Genomic DNA, 19,246 nt, shown 5'->3' with positions numbered 1-19,246 from the left:
GGCTCATAACAGGTCCTAAATAATTAGCAATACATAAATAAAGAAGATTTGGAGTATACATAATAACATACATACAAATAAATATCACACAATTTTTATATTTATATCGCATTATCATATTTGCTCCAATTGCAGGTCTTTGGACAGAAAGAAATTGTGACAAGAAGACAAACTAAGACTGTTGGTCAAGTTTGTTCCCATTTCAGACCTTTAGTCAGAGAACAACAATTATGACAACTAGACAAATAAAGATTTTTATAAAAATACTGAGCATGCTGTCTACATACTTTAACAATAAAAAATACACAATATATGAATCTACCTGCATGATTTTCTATGCCATTACTCTTTCATTAAATATGGGATTACCTGTAAACTACATTCCTATTTCAACAGTTTCTCGAAGTCTATATCTTCATATTAGTGGTTAACATTTCTCGACATCTGCATCACAAAGTCTATAAAGATCACCACAAAACACAAAAATAAACCATGGGGGATATTATACACAAATTCTGAATGAGTTTATACAGTAATTTTGTTGATAAAATATGAAATAGAAAGTTAAAGTGTGGTGGATACCACTCTTTTTCTACCTCAGGAGGTACATGGTATTAATCCCAACCAGGAAACATATTCTGCTAGATATTTCTAATTGCTTCCCTCACTCCTAAAATAAGCCAAAAATGCCTTCTGGAATATTTGTTGTGTCCCTGCCATCTATCAGTCAAAGATGCAGTCACACAGTGCCCATCATTAAATAACCTAGAAAAAACCTTACATTAAAGCAAAGTACTTATCACGAGCACGGGATAGAGAGAAATGGAGGAGACGCTGGGGCCCTCGCGTGAGCCGATGAACGGGTTGTTTAAGTGCTTAAGTACTTATCACAATGTTTCCATTTATATTTCTGTAGAGTTCATACGAATACAATAACATGATTTACTCAGTACCATGTCGGAAAGACCATCACAGCATCCTGTGGTTGACGAGAATGGGCAGTAGAAGCGCGCGGTGCCGTTTCAATAACTAATGCATAGGAGAAAATGCCTTTTGGAGATCATGCAAAGAATATGATGCTGATTCAGCTACTGTTTACTGGTTTGAAGCAGTGAAAGATGTATCAAAATCAGCACACAATACGAAGTAACTCGTAGTATCAGCGATATAGACGAAGTGTTAGTACATTAAATCAAACCTGCTGCAGCAAACATTTTACCTGCCCCCTCAGACTGTTTTTACTTAAATTTTTCTCTAGAAAAGTTCGTTCTGAACTCTTACAAAATATCTGATTCATACCTCTAATCACGCGATTCCATCGCGGTCATACATAATTAAGAACACAAGTTGTATGTTATCAGTAATAATCTCAGTATCATTTTGATCCAGTCTATTTCTGCAAATCTTTGTTTTGTATAACGATCCTGTAATTCCAGTGTGGTCAGCTACACACATAAACACTGTTGCTTTCCAATCCTTTCACTTCACTGACTTCATCCGTCAAGCGAGGCAGCACTGTGTTCACCGCGGCCACGCAGCAACGCCCGAAAAGGCTAAGAGTAGGAAGGAAAATTGCCTGTGTAGCTCCGGCCTCCATCTTAACTCACTTCACGGTCACTGGCTCTTGGATGATTTTTGAGGTTTGAATTTGCTTCGAATACAGTCATTGAGCCCTTCCCTGTTACGCGACAGTTCAACGGCGTAAAACTGTATTCTAGTGACGAGGATGCTGTTCTGTTCAGAGTATTCTCCACTGTGATCTAATCGGAGGAGGGTTCCAAAACTATAGTCTTCCACGACATCTTTAAACTTCTCACAGAATGGTCTCCATTTCTGTAATTTAATTTAAACAAACACATGTGAGGTGAACATTTCAGTCTGCTTCAAGATCGGTAAAGGATTCTCAGTCCTCACAGAGGGAAATTTCACCTGTATTGAATAGTTAAAGAAAAGTAAATTTATAATCAAAATTATTTATCAAAGGAATTTTATAGAATGTCATTAAGATTGACGAACTGCTTAAATTTTCAGGTATTTACCAAAATAAAATTGTCATCCCTAAAACAAGAAACAAGGGAGTGATATATCTTAAATTATGAACAGAAAAATTTTTCTTTCAAATGTTCCGTCAACAATTTTCCACCACAAACATCTCTCTAAGAAAAGTCTTTGAAAAGTAAAGAAGAAGAAAAAGAAAAAGATTTTGACTGTATCTAAAAAAATACCTCTTTTGCTTCAGGGCTTTTTAACTGGTCTTCATCCAATTTATCCACCCTGATATCTGGAAATTCTTCTCGGAAAGCCCTGTAGATATCTTCGTCATGAGGGGTTAGCTTCAGCAATTTTGGATCAACTGAACATAGTATCTGCATTATGAATTAGCAAAAGAAGAATATATGACTTACAAGTACCACACATGCTATCATTAAGAGCACTAACTTATAAAGAGTTCATGCACTGAAGTGAACTGGATGGAACAATTGAACTCTGCCATGTCTTCAACCGATTTATTAGCTACTTGAATTATGACTTTATCCTGCAGTCTGGTTACAAGACAATAAGAATCTTGCACACATCAAAATTCATACATTATTTTAATACTCACATTAAAATAAACCTCTGCATGTTCAAAAGCCTTCACGGCCCATACAATTTCAACTGATGGCTGTAATAAAATAAAAACACTTTATATTAAAGATTTTGTTTTTTTACTGCATGAAGAGACTAGCATAAATTCCCAATGCTAGTTGATATATTTTTTACACTTTATAATCATGATTTAATTTCAAAACCACTCAAACATACTTTCGACTCTATGACAATGAAGAAGTTAAAACTAGTAATCATTAATGCAAATTGTTGAGCTACCCCACAATTGCGACTGTAGTATAAGTAGATTTAGGTTAAAGTAAATGCTGGCAAGACTCAAATCTGACTGATACGTATACCACAGTAATTCCTGATCTCGGACAAAGATTTGTTAATATGGAGAAGTGTACGAATAAATGAGATATGCTTTAAAATATTTACTATGCTTACATCATTGCCAAACTCCTCTGCAGGCCGTGACAACACACTAGCACCTGCAAGAAGTTCATCCGCTCCCTGAAACCATGTTTTTATACACATTAAATCCCAGGAAACAGTAGAAAACAAGAAAAAATATGCCAATTTAAATTTTATCACTATTATTAAAACTTAATTTTACTCACTACATCACCGGATACACTAGCCATCGCCATGCTGTTTCGGAATGAGAATATTAGATACTGCACTCCGACGGGGAGGCTGTAAACGTGTAAAACGTTGTAAAACATGCATAATCATAATCATCATCATACTATCATTACATAAGTATAACAGCGTTAAATTTAAAACATATTTTATAATGTATTATGGCATACAGGCGATTGAAATATCGACGATTACAGAGAACACTTTTTCATACAAAATTTTCATACAAGCTGGCTGCTGTTTTCTGACGTTCCTCATAGATGTCAGGGCATGTTCAAAATAAAGAACTGCCGCGTTTTGTTTTCACAATTTTCCACATAATTTGTATAACACATGTTACATATCAGAAGGTAGCGGTTTCAATCAACTATAGTTTATCCGCTCCGCCTGTATGATGCTAAAAAAAATCAGATGTCAGCTCTGATGAATTAAACAACTAGACACAAAAACAGAACGAAAATGCAATGTGTATTTTTCCGCTTAATATTTACTGAACGCCATCAGGGGTTGTCTGGAAATAAAGGTAAATTTTATCTTACGGAAATCAGCAGTTGGTACCCTTGCTTTGTATTCGGGAGTTTCAGGACTTGGCTCTCGGTCAGGGAACAGAGGGTTTTGTGGTTTTCTTAAGCCCCCTCGCCCCTCCCAAAATGGTTACTAATGTTTCGGAGGGGCATCTTGTACATTTCTCTGAAACGTTTACAAGATTATTTGGAGAAGTTGCGGTTTTGACGGACATGGCAACGTCTTCGGTAAGATTGTGAACAAGGGCATTTCGGCAAACACCGAATGCCCAATTTGTGATCAAGAAGAGGGGAACCGGAAACTTGGTCTCAACGTGTTCTCCTGATTTCAGTCGGTCAGATTTGACTTTTGTAATCATTCTCTGAACACAACCTTAGTACTGCGCTGCTAACCGAAGGTCAATCAAGTGACTCACGCCTCGGTCCTACGTACAATCGGACAGATAATGCGTTCAGCATGGCGATGCCGGGACGTGTCTGCGAAGGAGGACGAAAGACGAGTACCAAAGACAAGAGTTGACGTTATTTGTTATATTACGTGTAGCAATATGGTTTCACCCACTCCCCGACACTCGATCTCCGCTCTCCACCCGCCCGCCCGCCCGCCGTCATTCGGAAAGGCCGGAACTAATTTGAAGTTGGCGGAAGGATACATTTGTCATACGGTCCCCCGTGGGCCATGATCGGGTCGGATGAAGTTATGAGAACTAGAGTGCAGTAGATCACAGCAAGGGGAGGGGATTCCCCCGGAAGAGGAATGGTCAGAGAGTAGAGGAGTGGAGAGGATAGGATGGGGTGACTCCCTGGAGACACGACCCGGCAAAAATCATCTCCGTAGCCATTTCCCCAGCAAAAATCATCTCGTTCCTTAGTCTTCCTTTTCTTGAACGTGAGACAGAGGGGGGAGGGGCTTGTTGGTTACACACTCGCTCGCCTACTTAAAATTTCGACTTCGTCTCTTCTCCCAATTATTTTTACTGCGTGTCACGTGAAATTGGGAGTAGTGACTCTTCTAGGGCGAGAAAAAGGGTTCAGATATGACAGTCTCCTTTGCATAAACGTCATACCACCATGACAGTTACAGAAACAACATGGCGCTGTAGCGTACATCCTCTTCGGGAGCCCTGGATTCGAACCTGTGATCAGACACCGGGTATCTTTGCTGAGATTTTTCGAATTTTCTCAGTACTTGTAGTCCCTCAAATAGGGCACGACCGCTTCCTTTCAGATCATTCTCCATTCATCATTCATAATTATCCTGCCTTTAACAACACAACTGTTATATAAACCAATAGAATAATCGTAAAAGTATCGCTCCACGTGACTTATTCCTTGTGAAGTTTTCGACAAAATTTCTAATTTATTAAGAACTAATGTTTTTATTATATCTTATAAAGACGGTGTGGACTGGATTCATCTGGCTCAGGATAGGGTCCAGTGGCGGGCTCTTGCAAACACGGTGATGAACCTTCAGGTTCCTAAAAAGGCGAGTAATCCCTTAATTAGCTAAACCATTTGAACCTCCTCAAGGTCTGTGTTACATGGAGTTCTTGCTATGTTATATTATTATTATTATTATTATTATTAATAAGTTTTAGAGGAATAATTTAAGTTTACTGCAGGGAAATCTCTTGGCGAAAGGCAGGCGTTAGTTTAATGCAGACCTAAAGTAGCAACTGTGCTAATTCTGAGAGGCGAGAATTACGGGGCAGTCAAAAGTAAATAAACCATCTCATTGATTGAGGAAGAGTTCATCTCGGAGGAATTAATTGAGGATTCGGGACGGGGGATGGACCGCTGGGTCCGAGGTCTCACACACACACAGAGTAACAGCTTACAGCTATCCCCTAGCGAAGGGATGCAAACGAAGGCGGGCTCCAGAGCCGGAGAACATGGAACTGAACTGAATCCCAGTGGACCAGTCATCTGCTACTGGTCGGCAACTCTGCATTAGCTTACACACCCACGTATAATAACTCGACTGGACTGACCAGTGCCAAATTAAGCCGTACATCAGTACAATTGTGTGTACAGTAAGGGATATCACGTGTTGTAATAGTGGTATACCTGATAATTACTTCTACAATATTAACTTGGCAGAGTAATTGGGCTCGAGAGTACAGACGAGACGCGCCATGTGCCACCTCATGACTGCGTAATGCAGAACGGAGCGGATTGTTCTATGCAGGTACACGAGAGCACCTCCCCCCCCCCCCCCACCCGACAAAATACAGGTAATAATAACAGAGTATGATGTAAGTATAATAATAACAGGATTTTTAATCTTTTTGTTTATGGTTTATTTAACAAATAGGCCCCAAGTTGGCGCTGCTTACACGTCCAACCTTGGACCTTAAAGGATACTCGGTCAAGATGGCTTACCCCTTCGGGTAGAAACGTAGCCGAGGTTTGTTTACTGATAGGCGAAAACATTTATTATATTGACCACCGCGTGCAGCCCACAAATGAGGGCGTGAAGGTAGGGCTCCATGCATGCCTACACCCGCCACTAGATGGTGGTGAGTGGTCAGCATTACGGGTCCCAGGGCGCAGACAAAGGATCTCTGTCTCAGATGTCAGAAGTTTTACAAACGCATGAATAAATGACTGTCGCCTAGTGAATATCGGCTTTACTTAACTGAATTATAATACTTTATAAGGAAAACGACATGTTTCGGTGGTGTTCACCCCTGGAAAGATTCACCACACCCTTTTCTTCGAGTCTCAATCGAGAATGTCAACGCACCCCCTTCTTCACGTCTATACGTACTCACTTTAATCCAAAGAAACGCATCGGGAATGTAAATGAGCCGGGAGACATTGGCGCACAGCGGAATCAACCATACAATGTGAGGGACCTCCACCCCCTCACGGGGTGGGGGCGAGAACAGACATCATCTGCAGCAAAAGAAAGCTGGAAGAAGGAGGAGACGTATTCTGTTTTATCGCCTCCACAGACTATATCTTTTTTGGACGAGTGAAAGAACACTCAACCCCCGATACAACGCCCCTATTTACCAACCTCTTCGCACTGCGCCTACGAAAGCCTAGGAATAGAAATTTCCGATGTTATTTCAAAGGAAATATTCGCCAAAGGCCATCCCCGCTAGCCGCCAACCGCCCGAGTGCGTTACAACACAAATGCACAGTTAAGCATTATACTCAAATTCGATACACCGCCATGTAATTTCTGTGTCCACGGGTTACAGAGACGTCTCCCTGGAATATTCAATTATAGAAATATGTACATGAACTATTCCCTCATGTGTGAGGGAGCAGACACCTCAGAAACGTCGGTAAACTTCTACCAGACTACACTACGCAACGACCCAAAGATGATTATGTTCAAGACCGCGTACAGTTAAAACTGCGCGATTGCTTGGGGCTACAACTTCTAATGACAGTTTCACAGAACATTTTAAATATTAAGACTTCGTCTTTATTTGAATGCCAGTGGGGAAGTGAGAGACATTTTCCGGACACAGGCCCACATGACGGCGAAAGTTAAAAGTTCGGAAGTCAATTGTCCGTGAAACGAGAAATGTGAAGCTGTGGATTCCGTATCTCACGGCCACGGAGGGAATTCTACCCGCTGTCAAATTTGCACACAAATAAACAAACACTACACCTCAATTTCATAACTCCGCACGGCCTATGAATCTCAATTTCAACACTTCGTGTAGCGAGCGAGTTGGTTACAGGAAGGGTGAATAGACAGCGAAATAATGACGTTGCTCGAATCACGGCTTCAGCTTCGAATGGAACTCTGCCTCTAAGATGAGACACAAATACGAGGAGGTTATTTCGTGAAACGAAAAGCGGCTATTGGGCCTAAAATGATAGCACAGCGCTGATATTCTACCCCCGTGTACATTTCATATTCAGAAAAGAAACGAAGTCTTCGTTGAAAAGCTGTGAGGTGTTCAGCTGGAAAAGGCATTTTACACTCTTATGAAACCCGAAGGCCCATTACGGCCTATGCGTCTCTACCCTGAGAAAGAATATTCCAATCCACACCTCGCAGTATATTTATTTAAGCCTAGTTCTCCGGAGTGGTATCTTCTGTTAAGATTCTTGTTTGCTGTTCAACTTTTGCAAAAGGCTCCATGGATTCAGACAATACATGGGACTGCGTATCTGAATGACGCGGGTGCATTATAACGCATATTTTACACGAGTTTTAAAATCAATTTATTAAGCTTCTCATCGAGAAAAAAAAAACTTTTAGGTTTCTAGGTACCAAATAAGAAACAGGTCTCTTTATGAAGATTTCTGTCTTCTGGGTTGTTGCGCTGTGTAGTCTGGTCGATGTTAACCAACGTTTCAGAGGTCATACTGCCTCCGTCATCGCCCTGATGACGGAGGCAGTATGACCTCTGAAACGTTGGTTAACATCGACCAGACTACACAGCGCAACAACCCAGAAGACAGAAATCTTCATACTCATCGCCCTGATGACGGAGGCAGTATGACCTCTGAAACGTTGGTTAACATCGACCAGACTACACAGCGCAACAACCCAGAAGACAGAAATCTTCATACTCATCGCCCTGATGACGGAGGCAGTATGACCTCTGAAACGTTGGTTAACATCGACCAGACTACACAGCGCAACAACCCAGAAGACAGAAATCTTCATACTCATCGCCCTGATGACGGAGGCAGTATGACCTCTGAAACGTTGGTTAACATCGACCAGACTACACAGCGCAACAACCCAGAAGACAGAAATCTTCATACTCATCGCCCTGATGACGGAGGCAGTATGACCTCTGAAACGTTGGTTAACATCGACCAGACTACACAGCGCAACAACCCAGAAGACAGAAATCTTCATACTCATCGCCCTGATGACGGAGGCAGTATGACCTCTGAAACGTTGGTTAACATCGACCAGACTACACAGCGCAACAACCCAGAAGACAGAAATCTTCATACTCATCGCCCTGATGACGGAGGCAGTATGACCTCTGAAACGTTGGTTAACATCGACCAGACTACACAGCGCAACAACCCAGAAGACGGAAATCTTCATACTCATCGCTGTGAGAACCTCAAGTCTTACAGGTCTCTTTACGTTTTCAGTAAACATTTGGTTTTCGTTCAAAGTCGATACGCCCCTACTCAATCGGTTTCCGCCATGTTAATTTTACACCCGAAGTCACAATGATTCATGAGTTAACTGCATCCGCCTTTCTAATTTCACACTTCAACACAATAAACTTCGTAAAAGTTTCGTCGCCAATTTTCGGAACCTCGACACTGACTGGCGCCTTCTGCACATGGGAGGCGTTAAACTGGACAAAGACGAGTTGAATTCTTCATACTAGGTTGTACGTAAATAGGTCAATATTTCTTATTATGAGGGTACGACAGACAGACAGACAGAAAGACAGACACGCATGTAGGAAAAAATCAACAAAATGTGTAACGATATCCAATAGCACAGAGCTCAAAGACCTTAGGCTCAGTAATTTTTTCAAAATGTTTCCAGAATATTTCGTGGTCTATGAAAGCGACACGCGGTGAGCGACCGGGATTCGACTTATGATAAAAGCGTTGTAATTGTCGTGTGTGCGTGACCTCGACACGATCCAGACATCTCGAACTCTTTCCTAACGTTGGCATTGTCATGTCGTGTGGTGCAGTGCAGATTTCTTTAACAGCGACCCCCCACCCCCCACCCCCTCGACACTTCTTAAGAAATGAGGCGGTAAAACTGTGTAGAGTCCATCATAAATGCAGAAGCTTTACTGTATCTGGAGTTAAGTGTACTCGACACAGGTCGTTAAAACGAAAAACGACCAACAGAGTCGAATTAAGGTGTTGATGTACAGTCACTCAGAAAACACTGTACATTCAAGAAACAAACGCTTTCTAACGAAGTCACTACTTACCAACTCGTTCTTGTGAAACTGACAGCTGTTTAGCTAGTCATAGTATTATGGAACCCAATGTCCTACATCGTCTTCACAAATGTCCACACCCTTTCTACTTCGTTTTAACACAACTTCCCATCCACGTCCAGGTCTTCCAAATAACCTTTTCCCTTCAGGTTTTTCGACTACATTTCTCATCCTCCTTAATCGGACGTACGGTACCTCAGAGTAATGCAGTTGCATTACGTCTCTGGTGGCTATAAAACAGCGAATCGTCACGGTATTGCACGTTTTCATAACAACGAATAACTTTCTTCGCCCAGATAGTCACCTCCTTGCCAGTGTCTCAAACGGCTACTTGATAAGAGCCTTACTCACCAAAATTCTGTTTAGTATATAAAGTTTCCTCGACCTCGCTGCATTTCCAGTTCATATTAAATTTCATCCCTCTACATGAACGTTCATGAAATTCATCGGGTGTTTTTAAGGATTCGGACTTCGGAATATCGTCTTAAAAAGAATTTTGGACGACTAAAACCTGCCTGTGGTCAGTGAATTGTTTAGAAATTTGGAAGAAGATTGTACGCGTTAAGTCCACAGCCCCCGTTCAAGACAGGCGTTGAAATGGAGACGTAAAAACAACTTTTACGGCTTCAGCGAAAAAAGATTAAACCTTTAAAAGTCAAATCTCGCAGCTTGATTTATATTTAATGTTTCCCAAGTTTAAGTAATCTTATTTAAAAATTAATTTTATGAACCAGGTTTATGAAACCCCAGGGAGTTAATACGCCTGCCGTGTGAATGAAACAGTCTTTGCGCACCAAATGCAAATCGGATGGCGCAAAACAAGGCAAATGAAACTCCCGAAGAGAGACGCGGGCCCCGGTCGGACATTAATAATGGCGGAGACGGGCCGTGTGATTGAAATGTGAGTGACAGGTACAAACAGATCTGTTTGGGGGGTGGGGGGGGGGGGAGGCCCATCGGTGTGTTGATGACCGTTTGTCCCATGACTACAATTCGAGTTGTCAAAAAAAGTCTGCGGTGTCATGCTCGGTGATGTATACGCATTATTCAGATTTGTTCGGGTCATTTGACAGAACAGTGCAAGCAATCACTGACGTGGCGTTTCCATGACAACCGAAACACTTAAGAAGTTCGCAGTTTGCAGCCCAATTCCTTCCCTTTGAAACGGTTAAGCTCCCTTCCAATGATGTGTATTTGCGTTGTCTTAGTTAAGAACGTCGTTAGGTAGATTACGTTTCGGAGGACCATACTGCCTCCATTTTCAGGGCGTTATTATCCAGAAAACCGACTTTAACATAGAATCTTACAGCCTACACTTGGAAATAGCATATACTCCGAAATGAAGCTCACATTTAGGGCTCCTTTCCGATACCTTCCAGTAAATATGGCGCCTACATTCGTCTTGAAGCTCCAAGGCAGGTAAGAAAGCAGAAGACGTAAGTGCTGTCGCATCTTCAGTGACAAAGGTAGGATGAAAATCCAGACAAATGAATCGGGCCCGTCCTCAGCAGACACTGTCTCAAGTAAAGATGTTTTATGGTGCCCAATGAGGTGGGAATGGTTATGACTGGGGACTGGTTAAGGATTTTGAAGTTTTAATTTTGCATTTTTATTTTTTTTTCTCTAATGAAAGTTTTCAGACCGTGACGAAATTCAGAATGACTGCCCTTCATGTTTTCAAAATTATATAGAGTTTAGAAAAAGAAAATAACATTTCTGTCCACATTTTTCCCTAAGAAAAGAAATTGGGTCAGGGCAAGAACGAATGACAAATAGCCAAGTTAAGAAAAGACGCGAATGCGAGCGAACTCTTTTGTCGAAGTTCTCTCCTGTAAATATACACGCCCGCTCAGCTTCGCTGCCACTGGAGATTTACAATGCCTCCGCCGCCACCCTTCCGCTTTCAGAACCGGAACTCGCTTTTTGCCATTTTAGTAAAACTTAATTTTCTCATATTAGCTGGAGTTTTCGTGTAAAAAAAAACTTTTTCCCGTTCTCCCTCATCAGATTCTCCTGGGACAATACGGACAGTTAAATCAAGTTCCTTTGCTATTTGTTCTCTAGAACCGTTGCTCGTTTTATATTTAATATAAAAATGATGACAAAGCTGGAGTTCTTGCTCGTACGGAGAAATGTAAGAAAACTAAAAATCCTTCCATAGCGCCAGAAAAAATATATATTTTATTCGTGGCTCGTATTTCGTTGATTTTGAGGCGTGAAATTTTTTATTACAGACGGAAACTTTCCTGTACTTGGTCCGGTCAAATGGGGTTGTTGTAGTGCGATCTGGAAGGAGACGAATCAGCAAGGGATACTCTGAATAAAACTGAGAAACAAAGCGTTCCTATACTTAACGTTCATTTTGATGTCGCCTCTCCAGGGCACGCACCGCGTTGATTGTTGTTGCACGTTAAGTTATAATTATTAAGGCAATCTCTTGGCGCTGCGCCCCCCCACCCCCCCCCCCCCGCCGCGTCTCTATAATCATAGTCACTTCAACCCCTTCATGTCGTCGTCTCCTGCATAACTTAACCGTATCACATCACAAATTCAGATTTAACGGCTGTTCAGAGAGTCGGCGAGCTATGCAACGCTAATCCGCCGTAGATCGGCGTGAGGCCAGGAGTTTGTTACGACTTCCAGGGCCTTCTTCTTATTCACGAGCAAAACGGCACTTTGAGATGAATGTTGTATGACTCCAAGCTTGGTTTCACTTGGCTGGAACTGAGAGACTCACACTGTACAGCATGCCCAATAAAATTCTACCTCCTGATTCGCGACTCTCCTTGAAAACGCGACCTAGACGCGTGGTCGAAACACGCTGGCAAAATGGCTGTCATCTGTGTGGCGATTTCTCACAAATAAAACATCTTCAGAGGCCGAATTTGCATGATGAGGGGCTCCATAACTCGTACTATCCACCAAACGCTATTCGCACCATCAAATCGAGGAAGATAAGATTGGCGGGAAATGTAGCACGTATGGGGAGAACATAAATGCGTTAAAAATTTGGTTGGAAATCCAGAACGGAAAAGACAACTCGACCGGGAAATACATCAGAGGATAATATTAAAATTAATCTTAGATACATGAGGTTGGAGGGTGTAGACTAAGGTCACATGGCTCAGTATAGGGACCATTGGAGGGCCTTTGTTAGCGCGGTAATGAATACGCGAGTTCCATAAAAGATGGGAAATTTCTCTACTATCTGAGCGTACTGGTAGACTCTGCTCCATGGACTGACTTAGCCTGTGGTAGAAATATCATCTTATGGGTAACTTCATAGTAAAGCCATGTAGTCTTGTATGTGCGTAACAATGCTTCGCGGCTGAAGCCCTGAAGATGAAGGCATTAAGTTCCTCCGAAGTGTTAATCTCCCTACAAGTTCGCTCCACACAGCAGATCTCATATTCTGGCATCACGGTGCCTAAACATGAGCGAAGGTGGCAACCGGTCTTACAACTCGCGATCCCGATTTTCCAGGTGGGTCGCGAACACGGATCTCACCCGACCTGAATTCGAACCCGGGCGGAACAAGATTGTGACAAGTAAAAGATGCTACCGTGTGTCTCAGAAACTAATGTCTTACTGGGCACACTATATGTCGGTACATTTTGGTTTGCTTTTCCACCTGAAAGACCGGCAGGCAACACCTCAACCCCACCCCCCCTCGTCGTACTCAAAGCAACCTTCACCTCTTCACCTCCACACTTCACTCTGTCTTACCTCACTTCAGTCTCTCGGTCGCTTCACTTGTGGTGTTTCGATGCTTTTAATTATTCACGTCATTAAGATGCTGTGAGCTGACTGCCTAGATTTCAGGAGTTTCGTTAAGGAGCGCCAAGATATTCGAGCCTGGGAAGGAAGAATACACGCTTCCACGGCTGTTAAAAGACACGTCTCCTTCAGACGATTTCCAGGCCTAAAAGTCCCCCCCTAACCTAGCTGTGCGTTAGAAATCTTTTCTTTGATGTCCGATGGAATGAATGTTGCGTTAAATCTGAAATTATGTCACGAAGACAGCATTTTGTGGTTAAGTCGTGATCTGATTTACATATTTAAAAAAAAAGGAAGTTGAGATAGAAACAAGAGATAGACGCAGGATTCATGAATTTCGAGTTACTGATTCCATTTACGTCGTTAAAGAACACGGCGAGATTCTCTAATTCACCTTAACCAGCCTAATAATGTTTCTGACATTAGCCCTGCTTCAGTAACAGAAATATACGTTTATGTCTTTTCAAGGCTCCAATTCCACGGAGCTGATCCCTCGTCAAGAGAACAATTGTCACGCAAACTCTCAAGGAATCTCCTGCCTATTTTGGACCCCAAGGTTCATTACCGTGTTCACAACAGCTCACCAGTGGTCCATATCAAAAGCCAGAGAAATCCATTTTATTACTATCCTCCATTCACGCCCAGGTTTTTAAAATGGATTCTTACCTTCAGGTTTTTTAAAGTAAAATTCTACACGCATTTCTACCACGCGTTCTACATATCTCACCTATCTAATCTTCCTCGATTTCATCGACCCAAAAATATTTTGTGAAGAACACAAATTATTACGCCCAAGTTATTTAATGTTTTCCAAGTAGTCTCCTCAGCACCTTGTTTTCAATTACCCTCAAAATATGCCGTTCCCTCGAAGTGAGAGATCACATTTCAAACCCATAAAAAAGGTAAAATTATAGTTCTGTACAGGCCTATATTAATATTTGTGTTTTTAGAAAGCATATTCTGAACTTAATGGTAACAAGCATATCGCAAATTTAACCTTGTCTTTAATTTATTTATTAATGAAATTTTGATTCGTTACTGTCTTCTACATATTTGAACTTAACTGAAGTTTTAAAGAACTGAGCGGGCTAAAGACATATTTTCCCTGTATGCAAAAAAAACAAAACAACTATCCGTAATATATTTAATATTATTCGAAATAAAAGGACGGTACTTAACGCGGAAGATACATGTAATGTGGAGAATCCCTGGAAAGGGATTAACCCCCCCCCACACACACACACACACAGACACTCGTAAGACTAAATTACGAGCAACGAGCCGGAAGCCAAAGCAGTGGCATTGTCTATGTGCCTGGCGTTATGTGACACAAAGTATAGACCTAGTGAGATAAGACCAAGACACTCAGTAAGACATCACGCGGTGCTAATAAACTGACGCTTGACGTCATTGTAATTATCACCGTCACACCGCCAATTAGCTGCTAAGTAACGTCATTCACTTCCAACTACGTGTGACATCAGCACATCATAGGAACTTCATTAAATTCCCTGACGGGATATGCTGACATATTTTAATTAAGCAACTGCCGGGCTGACGAGAGAGCGCGCCACAGTCGTCGTCCCGCGTCTCACGACAACGCCACCTGCAGGGGTTGGGTTAGGTTAGGTTAGGTTAGGTCTATGGAACCTGTTAGCTGGCGAATTCGTCTTTCTCGGCGAAATGAGCAAAGAATAACACTGACAGGCCTGTTGATAATATTGATGGCAAAATCTTCTTGCGACGTATCTGACACAGCAATGAAAAATGTAGTCCCTTCCGGGATTCGAAGTAAGACTTACTATCCAGACGGAAGCCAGTCACTTTATTGAGCTGTGACAGCTCAGAGCCTGCGACTAGTAGCATATGTAAAGAACCCTTAACAGTTACACATTTCACAAAGTCAGTGTTAACGTCAAATGATCCTTTCGAATTCATAATAGCTGGCGTATATAAGACAAGTGCCTTTGGTGTAAATTTTCACTACGACCCTCCACAACATCCCCCGCCTCTCCCCTTAGAATTAGAATACGAAGCTCAGGGGTCGTACAGGATACCTCATGTTACACAATCCCCCTCCACAAAGGATTTGGCGTCAGAAACAGGGGAGGAAGATAGTTAATTAAACAAACGAGGAATACAGAAAAGTGCGTCGTGAGACGAAGAGAAAACGGCAAAGATAGGGAAAGCAAGAGGACGGGTTCGAATGAAGAGACTCTTACTGTGAGGGCCACTTGTTCGTTACCATCTCGGGAAAATTAATGGCTGTGAAGACAGGGCAGTTATGCAGCCAATCTGCTTCACCGGAATGGCTGAAACATCGAACAAAAGTCGGCGACAGGCGTCTGCCTTCGGAAGAGAAGAAGCCACTTGGAAGACATAGGTATGGATGGGAAGATGATATTAAAACGAATCTCAAGGAAACGGAATGTGGACTGAATTCATATGGCCCAGTGGCGAGCTCTAGTGAACGCGGTAATGATTCTTTGGGTTGCAAAAAAGGCGGTAATATCATGAGAGGATGAGTGACAATTATTCTCTTCTCAAAAGGACTCCGCTCCGTGGAGTTTCTTCGATTATGACGTGATAAGGAAAGGTGGAACAATTGTATACGCTCTCGTCGTTATGACGACACACAACAGTCGAGTTTCAGTGAATGAATTCGGCTCGGTGGGAAGAAGATGAACAAACCACGGAAACTCCTACATGGAGGATTATTTGAATTTACCTAAAAGGGAAATCAAGGGGGGAAAATGTACGGGTAAATTTGAATTCTCATTAAATCGTTTCAACTTAGAATCATGAAATTTGCCCTGAGGAAATCTTTAGTCACAAATAAGTTGGCACATTGAAACGTGACCGGTTTAAAGGAGGGGCGGGGAAGTTCAAATTAAAACAGAAAAAAGTTTTACATAGAAAAAAATTAGCTGCAATGAGACGCTCTCCGCCCTGTCTGCAGCCCTGCCGATCTCCTATCCTCCTTCTCTACAGCTTAATATTAACGTTGCAGACATTTTTCCCCCGGATTGTTAATGAATTTAGCTTCTACTGCTAGATTACTATATATACGGTGCTGCCAACTGGAGGCTGCACTCCAAATTAGTCTCCTTCCCCCCCCCCCCCACCCGAAACCCTCGCCCCTTCCGCCTCCTCCTTCCAACACTCAGGGGAGCCAAGTTCGCGTCGCCGACAATTTGAAACTTATTTTAACATTCATATACACGAAGTCCCGCTATGGAGCATAATCTGCATATCTTCTTGCTAATTTAAATTAACATTATGGCATTTTCCGGGCGTTATAATATCCACGGTTTAACGTTTAATGCATTAACAACGTAAGATTTTTTTTATCTGCCGAGATCTTCATGAATACAGGAGCTTCGAATTCCGGTGAATTCCGTCAACTTGCTCCGTGCCTCGTTCAACCAACAGCAGCTTCAGTCAACAACGCAGTCCAGCGTCGTTAAAATCCAGTTATTTTCCCATAATTCTCCTTTTGTCCTGAGCGTTAGCAAAAGATCCGACAAAGTGCTTAAAAGATCTTCATAGTTTCCAGACAGTAATATGTCCTTCCCCCCAGAGCGATAATACCGTGTTTGACACCCATACAAAACAAACGAAATAATTCAAAATTGCTAGCTTCATTGTTTTGGAAACGATAATCACAATTTTCGGAATTGGATACTCACAAGCAATTTAGAGATTTATAATTTAATTTTCGTTCCTTAGTGATGCTTCCAGGGGGCAGTACCTTCATTTCTAAAAAAAAAATTCTCAACTTACGTCGATATTTAACGACTTTGTCATAAGTTGTGACTTTGTGCAATGTTTAATATTCATTTTTATCAACAGACGAGTTAGACATTTGAATAAAAATTTCCTTGGATATTATCCATCGTCTAGTAAAATACAAAATATAAAACGTAAAACGACGTTTCGGAGATGGAACTCTATCTCCGTCTTCAGGTTCTAGATAGAGCTAATCCCTATCTCCGGACGAGTAAGAACCAAAACGACTGATTGTTATTCAGCGATTGAGCAATCAGCTGTCCCTGTGAAGCCCCGTCTTACAGGCCCATGGCTAAAGCTTAAGCTAGCTTCTTGTTCTCGTCGCCGTCATAAAACTTTTCCTCCGGAAGCAATTGTCACCTAGCAGAAAGCTCGTAACACTGTAACGTGTAGTAACTGAACTAGTGAGCGTAATATGACCCCCCCCCCCCCCCCGGCACGAGCTGTTTCCTCCATCTCGTTGTTGTTATAATATTTATTATGTGCATCTCCCGTGTCACCTTCTGCTCTCCCTGATGACCCATAACACCGCCCTGAAGGCCTCATGGATTTTTTATTTTATTTGTAAAAGTTCCTACCCAACTTTCTTCTTTACGATGTTCAAAATGGTTTCGAATGCTCACTTCATGGTTTAGCGTTTTTATATGCGACACGAGAAGCGTTTTAAATAAATTCCCCGAGGGTTCGTGTACTCGTGTGCTCCATTTAATTTTCATTGATATTGTCTATTTAAGAAGGTATTTTTCCACAAAAACTTACGATTAAAACTAAAAACACAAATAAATTAAGTCCGGAAGCGATACTAATGAACACGGTCGTGTGTAACTTAAAACAAAGCCGGGGGTGGGGGGGGGGTAGTTTTGTTCTCTGTGTATGAAGCTCGGAACGGACGTTTCGAGAATACCCTATTCATATGTAATTATTGTTATTTTATTTATTTATTTAGTGTTCTGTCTGACGACAGGTCCATATGAACAGGATCCTTCCATCCTTTTCTCTTCTCGGACTGGGACCTGTTCATATACGTTCTTGGCAGATGATCCAGAAGTGGTTTGCCATTGCCTTCTTCTGTGTGTGAATGGAGTAATTGTTGGGATGCCACGGAGGAAAACTCCGTGTTACCTAGACCACGGCCTTGCCCAACACAAGTTATAAATTCGGGCACCGCCGGGAATCGAACCCGAGACCCCAGGATTACAAGGCCAGCGTTCTAACCGCTAGACCACCTCATCTTATTATTATTTAGTGTTCTGTGTGACGACAGGTCCATATGAACAGGATCCTTCCATCCTTTTCTCGGACTGGGACCTGTTCATATACGTTCTTGGCAGATGATCCAGAAGTGGTTTGCCATTGCCTTCTTCTGTGTGTGAATGGAGTAATTGTTGGGATGCCACGGAGGAAAACTCCGTGTTGCCTAGACCACGGCCTTGCCTTGTTATCGCAACAAAATTTAAGCGTCTTTGATTTTACATGCAAATGTTTTATTATAAAATTCTTTACTTACGCCATTTTTTCCCCCATGGGAAATTTTATTGCTTACAATTTTAAAATGTTATTAATTATTTTCCCTTGGAAAAAAATGCAATTATAGACATTTTATATTTTAAATTCGTTGCACGAAACTTCAAGAAATCCATCTTCTTAATGCGGGATGAACAAATGAAAAGGAGTAACACCACTTTACATAATATTCTGTAAAAATACACAAAGTGTTGAATCTGTAACAATCACAACAGACTTCCCTAAGAACATGCTAACAAGAAAGGTCTTACGAATCATTACAGAACAGCGAATTCAGAACGCGATTTAATCAGAGACGAATAACATAAGAAAACTGTTCTTAATGTTTCATTTAACGACTCTGACGGTAGCTCAGATGATACATCATCGAACTACAAGATGATTAAAGCATAGCGAACTGGAGAGGATTTAACGTACTGAGGAAAAACATGGAAAACTTCAGTCATGCTACCCGGTCGCAGAGTCGAGATTCAAACCCGGTCCCTCTGGAAT

The 19,246-nt window shown here is 41.7% G+C and overlaps 1 protein-coding gene across 2 annotated transcripts in view; it reads right to left on the bottom strand.

Annotated features, from left to right (window-relative positions):
- Nucleotides 1-78: 78 nt before the first annotated feature.
- LOC110828138 (protein PBDC1) overlaps nt 79-19,246 on the bottom strand; it is a 232,616-nt gene continuing 213,448 nt past the window's right edge. The window contains exons 5-9 of one of the 2 annotated variants that reach the window (XM_087344781.1): nt 3,213-3,288; nt 3,040-3,105; nt 2,606-2,665; nt 2,226-2,366; nt 79-1,833 (exon numbers count right to left, since the gene is read on the bottom strand). In XM_087344781.1, the coding sequence (XP_087200907.1) occupies nt 1,615-1,833; nt 2,226-2,366; nt 2,606-2,665; nt 3,040-3,105; nt 3,213-3,242 (516 nt within the window). In that variant the 5' untranslated portion in view covers nt 3,243-3,288 and the 3' untranslated portion in view covers nt 79-1,614. Of the gene's footprint in view, nt 1,834-2,225; nt 2,367-2,605; nt 2,666-3,039; nt 3,106-3,212; nt 3,308-19,246 lie in introns of those variants that run through there. The other variant, XM_087344780.1, reaches the window with a different exon arrangement.

The sequence above is a fragment of the Zootermopsis nevadensis genome, unplaced genomic scaffold, assembly GCF_977971745.1.
Source record: "Zootermopsis nevadensis isolate Lab colony 2312 unplaced genomic scaffold, Znev_1.0 Znev_ptg000008l, whole genome shotgun sequence".
Lineage (NCBI taxonomy): Eukaryota > Metazoa > Arthropoda > Insecta > Blattodea > Termopsidae > Zootermopsis > Zootermopsis nevadensis.
The sequence above is the reverse complement of the archived record's forward strand: the minus strand, read 5'-3'. Positions and strand labels throughout refer to the sequence as shown.